Below are 12,863 nucleotides of genomic sequence, written 5' to 3'. Positions count from 1 at the left end.
CTTGCTGTACAGAAATAGGCAGTGAGTTGGATTTGAACTGTAATCATAGTATACCATCCTGTTTTAGACTTTATGTAGACATATTCATATGTCTAAGCTAAAAATATGTATATTTACTTTTGTTTTTTTATCACAAAAGTAACACATGTTTCTTGTAAAATTAAATCCTCTTTTACCTTATAGTATTTGCTTAGAACTGTTTGGGGTATATTTTTAAAATAATTTCTTTATATATATTCATTCTTACAAAAAAATGGGATTATATTGTATTTACTGATTGGCACTTAATCATACACTTAATAATTTAGCCTTTAAAAAAATGGATTTTATTTATTTATTTGACAGAGAGAGAGAGAGATCATAAGTAGACAGAGAGGCAAGCAGAGCAAGAGGGAGAATCAGGCTCCCCGCTGAGCAGAGAGCCCATTGTGGGGCTCTATCCCAGGACCCTGAGATCATGACCTAAGCTGAAGGCAGAGGCTTAACCCACTGAGTCACCTAGACACCCCTAATTTAGCCTTTTTGAGTCAGTTTTGTGATGTTGTGTTTTCTAGGTGCAAAATGCAGTTGAAGAAGATAATTGCTGCTTTGGGACTGTTGATACCTGGTTGTTACATAAGCTCACAAAAGGTAAAGATGATCTGAAAGATCTATTTCAAGTAACTGAAATTTGATTGATAGAAATGATTCACCTAAAAAAGTGGAGTTTACTTTTTTTCCCCTTCCCTTATCCCAGACATACTGCTTCTTGGTACTGGAGTAACTACATGTTATAGTAAAGGTAGATAAATTTTAGATTTGTAAGGTAAGGGTGATTTTTAAATTGTGATAAGACCTCAAACACAGGATGGAGGAACAGTTTTAATTTCAAAAGTGGTAAAGACGAGTACGGTAACAAATTTGTCCTTTGCAGCTGGGTAACTATAGGCAATCATATTACACCTTTGAACCCCTTTCCTTATCCTTAAACTGGGGATCAGAATGCTTTGGTGGCAGTCAGTTAAGCTATAACTCTTGGTTTTGGCTCAGGTCATGATCTCAGGGTCATGAGATAGAGTCCTGAGGTCAGTCTTTACCTGCGTGGGGAGTCTGCTTGAGATTCTCTCCCTCTGTTCCTGCCCTTACTCGAGTGCTCTCTCTCTCTCTTTCTTTCAAATAAATAAATCTTTAAAAGAAATAACAGAATAAACTGGGAATCACGATGTGACAATGTATATGAAAGAGATTTCGTAAACTATAAAAGTTCAAAAAGATTAAGTGGGAAATTGCTTTGGAGATTTTGCAGTGGAAATATACATTTTGGAATGAATTTGAGGCCAGAGAGAGATCTAGATTATAAACTAGAGATAGCTGTTGATTGATACTACTTGATAATATAATATCTTCAATGTGAATTCAGGTTCTGAATTTGCCACGGATTTTTCAAATGCCAGTGCAACTGGACTATTTGACCCTTTTAAGGTAAAGTTGTTTTTTTTTTCCCTTTTGAATCATAATTTTTGTATAATTTAGCTTGGATTCTGATGACATATTTTTATGCTCAGATGCACTGGAGCAGGATCCTTACTTCCCTGCTTTCAATACCTCTGTCTATCCTGCCTCCTGTGAAGGATACAAGGTAATAATGAACATCAGTTATAGAAACTAGCAAAATTGTCCCTGAATTCATTTTGCCTTAGTGGGGAAAGCATTTTGTTATTTGTTATTTGTTTGAGGTGCTTGTGTTCATTATGTAACTTTTTGGTCTACAAATCATTTGCTGAATTTTAGAATTAATATTTCTAGAGCTGTGACTGACTTTTTAATCAATTTTGTTTGAAGCCACAATTTTGGATCAGTGGATGAAGAGATATTTGGTGTGCCTATACCAATAGTGGCCTTGGTAAGTAGAAAATTTGAGGGTTTCTCCGTGCATAGTATAAACTAAATAATATATACATGGGTAGTTGGGATTATATTTAAGAGCATTAGAGGTCCTTGCAGAATAAAATTAAAGTATTTTTTTCTTTTTAAGTTAATGTGCCTTGGATATAATCAGGAGTATTTTCTGTATTCTGGTAAGGGGGCCACTGGGCCAGTGTTCTGACATGAAAGCACTTTCTGATCTTTTCTGACTTTTATATATATTGTTTTTCAGAAAACTGTTAGATTTTTTTAATGTTGTATTCTGAATAATGTGTGGCTTATATTTGATAACTCTGAGACAAAAAACAAAGGATAGGGCCATTGCTTAGTTTCTGTTTGATACAGTATAACCAAACAGTGACAAGGCAACTTAAAATAAATAAAATGTTGTATTTATATTTTATAAAATCCTTAGCCAACATAGACCAGTAGAGAAACTATAGAAGAGTGAAAAATTAATTATTTCAGGTTTTTGACGTTCTTTCTTGATTATACTTTTTCTGTCTGGATGAAAGGTCTAGAACTTAGAGAATTTCAAGGATTTGCCCCCTGGTTGAGGGGCTCTGCGGAAGCTCCAACCTTGACTTTGGTTTCCTGTAATAGCTTATGCAGGAAATATAGACCATCTTTCCCAGTGGATGATTGCCATAGTAGGTGGAGGAATCAGGTGAGAGAAGGGGAGTTTATTTCCAAGTTATAAATTCCTGGTCATTTAGAGAGGGTCAGTCTTAATCAAGTTCATGGTAGGCTCAGGTTTAGATAAAGGTATTGCTGGAACAGTTAAAGTTTAGTGACAAAGTGTTCTTTAGAGGAGTTTTGGCCCTTAAATTATTACTATACATTGTTAAAAAGAGGGGCACCTGGCTGGCTCAGTTGGTGGAGCATGCAGCTCTTGATCTTGGGATTGTAAATTCGAGCCCCATGTTGGGTGTAGGGATTACTTAAAAATGAAATCTTGAAAGAAAGAAGGGGGGGGGCGAAAGAAAACAATAGGCCTAAAATGGCAGCCTAAACCAAGACTTAATACCTTCCTTAACTGCAGTTTCAATCCCCCAGAAATGTAACCCTTACCTGTCAATGCGGAACTTTTTTTTTTTTTTTTTTTTCAATGTGGAACTTTTCCATCCGCGCTAGGAAAGTTTCTGAGAAGCCCCTTTCTTTCCCCTTAGGGCAGCCTTACCTAAAACAATGGATTTTTTTTTTTTGCTAATAATTTCATTTTTTCCTTTTCTGGGGCACCTGGGTGGTTTGGTCGGTAAAGTGACCAACTCTTAATCTCAGCTCAGGTCTTGATTTCAGGGTCATGAGTTCAAGCCCCACATTGGGCTTTATGATGGGGGTGGAACCTACTTTAAAAAAAAAAAAAAAGACTTTCCTTTAATGTAGCTCTTTGGTGCTCCCCGTAATTGCTAGATGGGATGCCGTTTAATTCATGAATTGATTAATAAAGCCAGTTAGATCTTTAAAATTTACTCAGTTGGGGGTGCCTGGGTGACTCAGTCAGTGAAGTGTCTGCCTTCTGCTCAGGTCATGATCCCAGGGTCCTGGGATCGAGTCCTTCATTGGACTCCCTGCTCAGCAGGGAGTCTGCTTCTTCCTCTGCCTCTCCCCTGCCCCATGTTTATGCTCTCTGGCTCTCTCTGTCATTCTCTCTAAAATAAATAAATAAATAAATAAAATCTTAAAAAAAAGAAAAGAAAAGAAAATTTCCTTGGTTGAATAAAAAAAAATAATAATAAATAAATAAATAAAATAAAATAAAATAAATAAATAAAATCTTAAAAAAAAGAAAAGAAAAGAAAATTTCCTTGGTTGAATTATTGTTATTTAACAGATTTGGTGGCAGGCAGCAACAAGATCCAAAGCGAACTTCCAGCAGCATCTGGGGACAATGAGAAACACAGGCATGGTACCCCATGAACCCTTAAAATTCATGTGTTTCTTGCTGTTCCTGAGGGCTATGGGCAAGTTCCCTTTTGATTCAGAGCTCCACTCTTAGTTCATTCAAGCTCCCCCCGTGTAAATGGCCTTCCTTTACAGCCTGAACTGCCAGATGGTTATGTCCAGAGCTGGCAGTTTTGCCTAGAGTCCAGCTGAACTGGGAAAAATGTCTGCCCAATGGCAAATCCCTAGCCTTTCAAGCCATAATTTCCCTGGAATTGCTGGAAAACCCCAGCAAGATTCCACAAGAATTGTCTGTGGTGAGCGCAGGGCCTTCTCTTGGCCCGGGCACAGTAACATCTCTTGGTTGTCGCTTATAAATTAAGGTGCGCATATTTGTCTTGTTTTGTGTAGATAAAGGCTATCACTAACAGGGATCTCAGAGACCAAAAAAACTGGAAAATTGGTGGGCACAGGGTGAGCATTTGAAGGCTATTAGAGCACTTACCACCTCAAGAAAATGGGTTAGATTGATACAAGTTCGCCCACCAACCTCAAGAAAACCTCTATATGATGAGGTACTCTGTAAAACATGCAAGATCCCCGGCCCAGTAGCCCATCCCTTTTAGGTATTAGTTTGGCTCTGAGAACTCAAGCCTTAGCTAATGGAATCCTTCAATTTTAAAGAGTCAAAGCATGCCACCTTCCAGTGCATCTGTTTATTTTATGTCTAAGAACTATAGTTCTAGAAATTGTAGGTATCTTGCAAAAATGGCAAAATCTTACTAAGCTTGTTCAGTGTCCTGGGGAACTTGGCTCATTAACTCTCAGGTCAAGGGTCCCCAAATAAGTCCAGACAGAAATATGAGTTGCACCCCATTTGTAGCTAGATGTAGCTGGACAGAAATATAGGTTAACTCTGTTTGTGCTGAGAATCCTACCAAACTGCTCCAACCTTCCAGAGAATTACAACCTTGAAATACAATGGTCATTATGGGGACTGTTCCAATTTGATAAAATCATTTAAGAAGTGCACTTGAAAGGAAGGATTCCCAAATTAAACAGAATGGGATACCTGTTTTCATTGGAAAGCAGAAGCCTGTAAATAAAAGGTTTCAGAATTCCCATATTGTTCAATTAAAAGACTCATTGCAAAAGGCTAGCGAAAAAGGGAGAAGAGGTGCCCGAAACAAGACTGTAAGACCAACGTAGTTCCTGTTGCTCCCCTTTATCCTCCTTGAAGTACTCGTTCTACTAATCCTTTGTCTGAATTTTTTTCCACCCTGAAAAGACTACACAACCATAAACAAAACTCCACCACATTGGCCTTACATACACCCCCGTATTTACTTCATAGGAGGACCCTATATGGGCCCGTCCCAGAGTCATTGAAACGGAGGGATTTTCTGGAGAAACAGCTATGCGTTGTTCCCTCAAACAGCAAAGGAGAAAGTCTGGTAGGTACCAGAGCCTGCAGAGGGGATCCTAGAAAAACTTCCAGCAAAGGGTGAAAATTCTTACCTGAACCAGTTCCTTCCAAATCTCTATCTGTAGTGCGCAGTCTAGAGAGGAAAATAAAATTTCACATTGTCTCTTCCTTTCCAAATCCAGACCCACTGACTATTGATCCTTTCTCTCCCAGAGATCCGTAGTGCCTTCTTGTTTCTCTAGTTTTATGTGACTGGGCTTGTCTTTCTGCCCACATGGGACATGCAGATTTTGGTTCTGTGGCTATCATTTGGAGTGACTTTAGATCTTGGGAAGGTAATATCCTTTGCACCCTCTTTGGGGATCTTTCTTACACCCATGGGTTGTTATTCTGTACCACCAGAAATATTTAAAATTAGAACCATGTCCCCAGGGGAAAAAGAAGGAAACTGAGAATAACAGAGTTGAGTAGGTAGATCAACCTATAGTGTCATTTAAGTTGCAACCCAGTTCCTGGAGGAAGTGAAGCAATTGTCCTTATCCTGCAATATTTATAAAACTAGAAATATAGCTCTAGAGGCAATTCAGAGTTTACCTATTTCTTTACCAATCCCAAAACTTCCCCTGTTTATCTCAAACAGATTGTAAATTTTTAGCTCTAGGAAAGCAGAGTCCTTCCTGGAGGAACTTGCATTCTTTCCCTGTCGCGTGAAGTTTTCATCTTATCATGTCTTAGAAATGTAAACAAAGCCCACAATCTCCAGATACTGAGAGAAAAAAGGGAAAGAAGACTTTATAAAAATACAAACCTGCAGAGGAGCTCTTTTCCCAAACTCTAGCATTACCTCCTTAAGATTAATCCTATGGACAAATACAAATCTTGAAAAATCTTATCTGCAAATATTAGTAACTATAGGGTCTTTGTGTGCATCTGTCTGTCTCTCTTGTTCTATGTATATATTAAGTGTGAGATATTTTTCTACATCTGGATGGTATTGCTAAAATTAATATGTAAAAGAGCTCTGTTTACTTGGTTTAAAGGCAAACACCAGTAAAGATTAGATATCCTAAAACTCTCAGAAAGAAACCAATCCAAATATTTTTCAAGCTCACAAAATCTGGGTAAATATTTGATATGAAAGCTACTTTAAGGTTGTTGGTTTAATTAACATAGACATATCTTAGGGTACCTGGGTAGCACCATTAAGCAGCCAACTCTTGGTTTCGGCTTAGGTTGTGATCTCTGAGTTGTGGGACTGAGACCCGCACTGGGCTCTGTGCGCCATGTGAAGTCTGTTTAATATTCTCTCTCCCTCTCCCCCTGCCCTTCCCACTTGTGCATGTGCACATGCACATTCTCTCGCTCTCTCTAAAATAAACAGATCTTTGGGGCGCCGGGGTGGCTCAGTGGGTTAAGCCGCTGCCTTCGGCTCAGGTCATGATCTCAGGGTCTTAGGATCAAGTCCCACATCGGTCTCTCTGCTCAGCAGGGAGCCTGCTTCTCTCTCTCTCTGCCTGCCTCTCTGTCTACCTGTGATCTCTCTCAGTCAAATAAATAAATAAATAAATCTTAAAAAATAAAAAATAAAATCAAATAAACAGATCTTTAAAGAATATTAAAGTAGACATGCCTTTAGAGTTATCAGCATTAAAATTAAAACTTTTATTCACTTAAATTTGAATAAGGTAATATAACTTCTGTTACAGATCAAAAAAAGAAAATAGCTTGGCAGGGGGCACCTGGGTGGCTCAGTCAGTTAGGCATCCAACTCTTTTTATTTTATTTTTTTAAAATTTTTTTTTAAAATTTATTTGACAGAGAGAGAGAAATCACAAGTAGGCAGAGAGGCAGGCAGAGAGAGAGAGAGAGGAGGAAGCAGGCTCCCCACTGAGCAGAGAGCCCAATGCGGGGCTCGATCCCAGGACCCTGGGATCATGACCTGAGCCAAAGACAGAGGCTTTAACCCACTGAGCCACCCAGGCGCCCCAGCATCCAACTCTTGATCTCAGCTGAGGTCATGATCTTGGGGTCATGAGATCAAGTCCCACATCAGGCTCTGCACTCAGGGGAGAGTCTGCTCAAGATTCTCTCTCTCTCTCCCTCTGCCCCTCCCCTACTCTCTCTGTCAAATAAATAAATTTTAAAAAAATAATTTGGGGGGCGCCTGGGTGGCTCAGTGGGTTAAGCCGCTGCCTTCGGCTCAGGTCATGATCTCAGGGTCCTGGGATCGAGTCCTGCATCGGGCTCTCTGCTCAGCAGGGAGCCTGCTTCTCTCTCTCTCTCTCTCTGCCTGCCTCTCCATCTACTTGTGATTTCTCTCTTGTCAAATAAATAAATAAAATCTTTAAAAAAAAAATAACTTGGAAGAATGACTGACTTTATCTGATGTCTCGAGAAGTTCTTATGGGTAATACAAGCATATTTATTAAGAACAAGTAAATAGATATAAATAAAATAAAAAATTTAGGTAATCTTTTAAATAGTCTCCCAAATCTTTTTGGTAACCTAACACCCTAAAGTTTTTCTTCATTTTAAAAAGCTTATTTATTTGACAGAGAGAGGCAGTGAGAGAGGGAACACAAGCAGGGGGGGTGGGAGAGGGAGAAGCAGGCCTCCTGCTGAGCAGAGAGCCCAATGTGGGACTTGATCCACAGGACCCTGGAATTATGACCTGGGCCAAAAGCAGTTGCTTAAGGAATGAGCCACTCAGGTACCCCACCCTAAAGTTTTTCTAAGTTAGATTAAGTAATGAATTAAGTTGAATTCATTAAATATCTATATCATTTGTAAATAAGATGAAATACTAAAATATCAATTACTAAACATAGGTTTGTTTATCTTGTGGTGTCTGGCTGGCGTAGTGGAGCCTGCGACTCTGATCTCAGGGTTGTAAGTTCAAGCCCCACATTGGGTGTAGAGATTACTTAAAAATATCTTAAAAAAAAAAAAAAAGAAATATCTACTCATGGCTTCTTGTTACAGAAAAACTATAATATATTTTGGATATGTTAGTGCTACATTGGAAAATTAAAAACATAATGCTTCTAAAAATTATAAAATGTATTTATAAATTTGCCAGTCTAAAGAATGCTGGTATAACTGATGTTTCCATTTGCTTAACACTACTAGAAATAATAAGGGAAACTTATCCATATGCAAGGGAAGTAAAATACATGTTTTTGATTTAAAAAAAAAGTATGAGGATGGAGATATATTCTTTGAGGAAAAAACAGTTGTAGAAAGAAGGGAATCTCTGACAAGGAATTGTGTACGTGGTCAGGACTGACTAAAGATTGGAACAGGTAAGTTTTAGTATCAAAACTAAGCTAGTGCAAAACGAGAATTTGGTTCTCTCTCTGCTTTAAGAGGATGAAGTTTGTTTGTTTGTTTGGACATTTCATTGGCTTAAGTCTCTTTGACCTGGAGCATACCAAAGAATTTGCTAAACTATTTAAGCTTATGTGATATGTTAAATTACATCAGAAGCATTATCGAATAAAAAAGACCTTATTTATGTTGTAAGATTTTGGCATGTGTGCATGAAGTCCATTCTGCTTCTGCAAAAAAAAAAAAAAAAAAAAAAAAAAACCCTCATTGCCACACTTTTGCCATCCTGATGTCCTGTAACATGGCAACAGTCTGCTGCTGAATCAGAGGAATAAAGGTGGGTAAATACTGGCTGTCAATTAAGTGAATAGTTGGCGTTATGGGAAAACTAAGATGGCTGCTTAGTTTTTCCCAGTTCCCTGGTAAACCCTATTTTTCAGTTTTTACATTCCTTCACTAACCATAGGGCATTTAAGATGAACCAAAATTATGAATAGACATTGATGGGGAGACTTCTGTAATATTGTAAAAATAATCTACCAGCAATTCCTGACTTGTCAGGTCATCCTGGGAAAACTGATTTTGTTCCCAGAGCCTCAGACCTACCCCTCTGGACCCTTTGAACACCTGCAGCTGGACTTCATTCCAGCTGCTAGTTACTAGGGAATACCCATATGTTCTTGTTATTCATTGTGTGTTTTGTGGATGGGTTGAAGCCTTTCCCTGCTGCAAGACTGTGATGCCCTCACAGTAGCAGGGAAACTATTAGAAAACGTGTTTCCCATTTGGGGCATACTTCCACAATCTCCACTGATCAAGGCATCCACTTTACTGGGCAAATCATACGAACCTTAATGAAAACCTTGCAGAACTTCTTGGAATTCTATCAGAAGCTGTATACTGAGCCGGGATAATTAGGTATTCTGGAAACATTAGCAGAAGAAGATGACCTTTGAGTCCCAGTGGAAGAGGAATCTTACCAGGTGCTCCTGATCACTGACACTGCTGCAAAACTAGAAGGGATGGAGCCTTGAGTACTTATCTCACAGCTTGTGAAGGTTCCACCTCCAACCAGGTCTTCTAGAGATGCTTGGAGACACCTCCAAATCAAATTGATGAAGAAAAGAAGTAGCTGATGTGGGACAGAATGCTTCTCCCCAAGATGATGAATCAAGACTATACTTTAACTAAATGTACAACCCTTTCTCCTTCTCCTTTTTTTTATTCTGGCATTAGCCCGGAAAGTTAATGCTGTCATCTGTTTCTCCACAGGCCATTGCTTCAGGGTCTTTGGAATTTAGAATAACCTTTTAGTTCAGGCTAGGAAAAAATCTAACTGAGCCCCTAATGTTTCACAAGCAAAATAAAACAACTCTTTGGGTGACTCCCTTGAAGTTACGTTGTTGAGCTAGAAATGACCTGCCAGGAGGCTTTCATGATTCAGGAATTCACTCCTCTTGGTAGGTCCCTACTTCCCTGGTTAGGGGTAAATGTAAATGAGCCTGTGATCAGGAAATTCCCTTCAGTTCTTGAAATTACTGCAGAATCTGCTGCTAAAGCAGCAGAGGCCCAACAGCCATCCTTAGATTCTTTAACCAAGGCTGTTCTTGGTAATAGGATAGCCCTCAATTACTTTTTAGCCCAGCAAGGGGGAATCTCTACTCTGGTCAGTACCACCTGCTGTATTTGGACTAACCCTTCTGGGGATTTCAAAACTTAATTATATAAGATCACTGAGCAAGGTGCTTGGCTTAAAAGAGTAATGTCTTCAGTGGGGTCTTTGACTTATTTGATTTTAATTGTTTGGGGTCTTGGCAACCATGGCTTTGAAGTGCACTCCCAATACTGGGAATTATCCTGTTTATAGTTATCGTAATAATCTCCCTGGTACATTGTATTCTCTCAAAAGCTTTACATGCATGTAAGCTGCCAAGCACCAAGCAAATGATCTCCCTAAGACGGGAACATTAGAAAAGGAATGAAGAGGACAACTGACTTAAAAATTGTAAACCTGAAGTTGTAACCTGTGAATTTCACAAAAATTAAGCAAAAAACCATCCTGGCCTGTGAATACCACACAGAGGATCAGTAACAGCTGTGAGAACTCTGGAGTGGTGTTGGAGAATGCTGCTAATGCTTTAAATTTGGATCACATCTCTCAGTTAAACTGAGTCTGATCAAAAGGGAGGAAATTGTTAGTAAGTAAGAAAAACACAGGCCTAAGGTGGCAGCTCCAAGCCAGTAAACCAAGACTGAATAGCTAACCCACCTATAGTTTCAGCTCCCCAGAAATGTAACCCTTACCGGGTCAACATGGGAATTTCTAGGTCAGCGTTAGGAAATTTAATGATAGAGCCCTTCTGTCCACCTTAGGAGGGCAACTGTTCCCAAAACAATGGGTTCTTTGCTAATAGTTTCCTTTTTTCTCTGTTCTTGTTCTACTTTTAAAAACTTTCCTTTTCTTTAGCCCTTTGGAGCTCACCTCTGCTAGAATGGATGCATCAATTAATAAAGCCAAATAGAGCTTTAAAATGTACTCTGTTGAACATTGTTACTTGACAATTTACATTTAATTATTTTAACAAAATGTTATAATTTTTCTTTTAACAAAAATTTATAGTTGGGAATGTGTACTTTTGACCTATATCTCTTTATATTATGCATACACCTCTCACAATTATTAAAAGAGAAATTTGTGGGGCAGCTGGGTGGCTCAGTGGGTTAAAGCCTCCTCCTTTGGCTCAGGTCATGATCCCAGGGTCCTGGGATTGAGCCCTATATCGGGCTCTCTGCTCAGAGGGGGGCCTGCTTCCGCCCCTCTCTCTCTGCCTCTCTGCCTACTTGTGATCTCTGTCTGACTTGTGATCTCTGTCTGTGAAATAAATAAATAAAATCTTTAAAAAAAGAGAGAGAAATTTGTGAGATCAGTTATTTTGAATGAATGAAACCACTTTTAAGTTGAAAAATCTTTTTTATTCTGGATAATTTTTATTCTGACCTTTATTTCTCAGATTTTTCCTGTGATATTTAAAAGTCATAAAGTAGACTGCCTACTAAAAATTCCTGAGGCATATTGGTTACCACACAATGTTAGTCCTGAAGAGACTTCTAGCTTATTGTTGCTCTTTGTTCTTTCCAGGGCTTTTTTTTTTTTTTTTTTTCCCTTAAGGAAAAGGAGAAAAGAAAATAAGATGTTGACCCATGAGAATACAATATAGAAGACAGTGGGATACAGTGAAATGGGCCACTGCTCATGCCCAGCCATCTTATATTTGAACATTTTTGGCAGGTCGCCGATCAGCAATCAGCCATGTTTGGAGAGTGCTGCTTCCACACAGGAGACGTGAAACTAACCATGGGAACTGGGACATTTTTGGATATTAATACTGGAAATAACCTTCAACATAGTGTTGCAGGTAAATAGTTAGAATTTATCCTTTTTATTGATAAAATATCACTTCATATTTAACTTTTGTGATACTTTTCCCATTTTATATTGAATACTTTCTAACATATTTTTCACTGTTATTCTTAGAGACAGTTAATTTCCATTTCCCTGTTTTCCTTAAAAGCATAAAAAATGAGACATATTATTTTTTTTAAAGGTTTTATTTATTTATTTGACAGAGAGAAATCACAAGTAGGCAGAGAGGCAGGCAGAGAGAGAGGGGGAAGCAGACTCCATTCTGAGCAGAGAGCCCAATGCGGGGCTTGATCCCAGGACCCTGAGATCACGACCTGAGCTGAAGGCAGAGGCCTAACCCACTGAGCCACCCAGACGCCCAGAGATAGATGTTATTATAGAAAACTCAGTATTAGGGTATTTTGGTCAGTTTACTAAATATTTACCTGTAATACCTGTAATATTTGTCTAAAGCATTCTCCTAGGCCTCTAAATTTTCTCTTATGAGTTAGCAGTTCTTTTTGTGATTTTTTTGGGGGGGGTGGTAATTCTCAATTAATATTCCACACATATTTAATGACTGTTGCCAAGAAATTGGTTTCCGTGATGGAAGATACCCTAGGATATGTAAACCAAGAAATTTAGATTGTGGAACTATACCCTAGGAGGCCTGTGGGCTCTTAATCTGGGCTGTGGTCTCCTAACATGGTTACAAAGAGGTAGTTTTAAAATCTTTTTCTGGGGCGCCTGGGTGGCTCAGTGGGTTAAAGCCTCTGCCTTCGGCTCAGGTCATGATCTCAGGGTCCTGGGATCGAGCCCCGCATCGGGCTCTCTGCTCTGCGGGGAGCCTGCTTCCCTCTCTCTCTCTTTCTGTCTGCCTCTCTGCCTGCTTGTGATCTCTGTCTGTCAAGTGAATAA

General features: G+C 39.0%; 1 protein-coding gene across 3 annotated transcripts in view; it reads left to right on the top strand.

Annotated features, from left to right (window-relative positions):
* Positions 1-12,863, top strand: part of GK5 (glycerol kinase 5) — an 81,957-nt gene that overhangs the window by 38,417 nt on the left and 30,677 nt on the right. For all 3 annotated transcript variants that reach the window (XM_044251520.1, XM_044251521.1, XM_044251522.1), the window contains 5 exons: positions 555-630; positions 1,400-1,461; positions 1,545-1,618; positions 1,822-1,882; positions 11,832-11,958. In XM_044251520.1, coding sequence (XP_044107455.1) covers positions 555-630; positions 1,400-1,461; positions 1,545-1,618; positions 1,822-1,882; positions 11,832-11,958 — 400 coding nt within the window. The remainder of the gene's footprint in view (positions 1-554; positions 631-1,399; positions 1,462-1,544; positions 1,619-1,821; positions 1,883-11,831; positions 11,959-12,863) is intronic.

Source organism: Neovison vison, chromosome 6 (genome assembly GCF_020171115.1).
Source record: "Neovison vison isolate M4711 chromosome 6, ASM_NN_V1, whole genome shotgun sequence".
NCBI classification, from domain to species: Eukaryota; Metazoa; Chordata; class Mammalia; order Carnivora; family Mustelidae; genus Neogale; species Neogale vison.
Note: the sequence above shows the minus strand (reverse complement) of the source record. Positions and strands in the feature narration are given on the sequence as shown.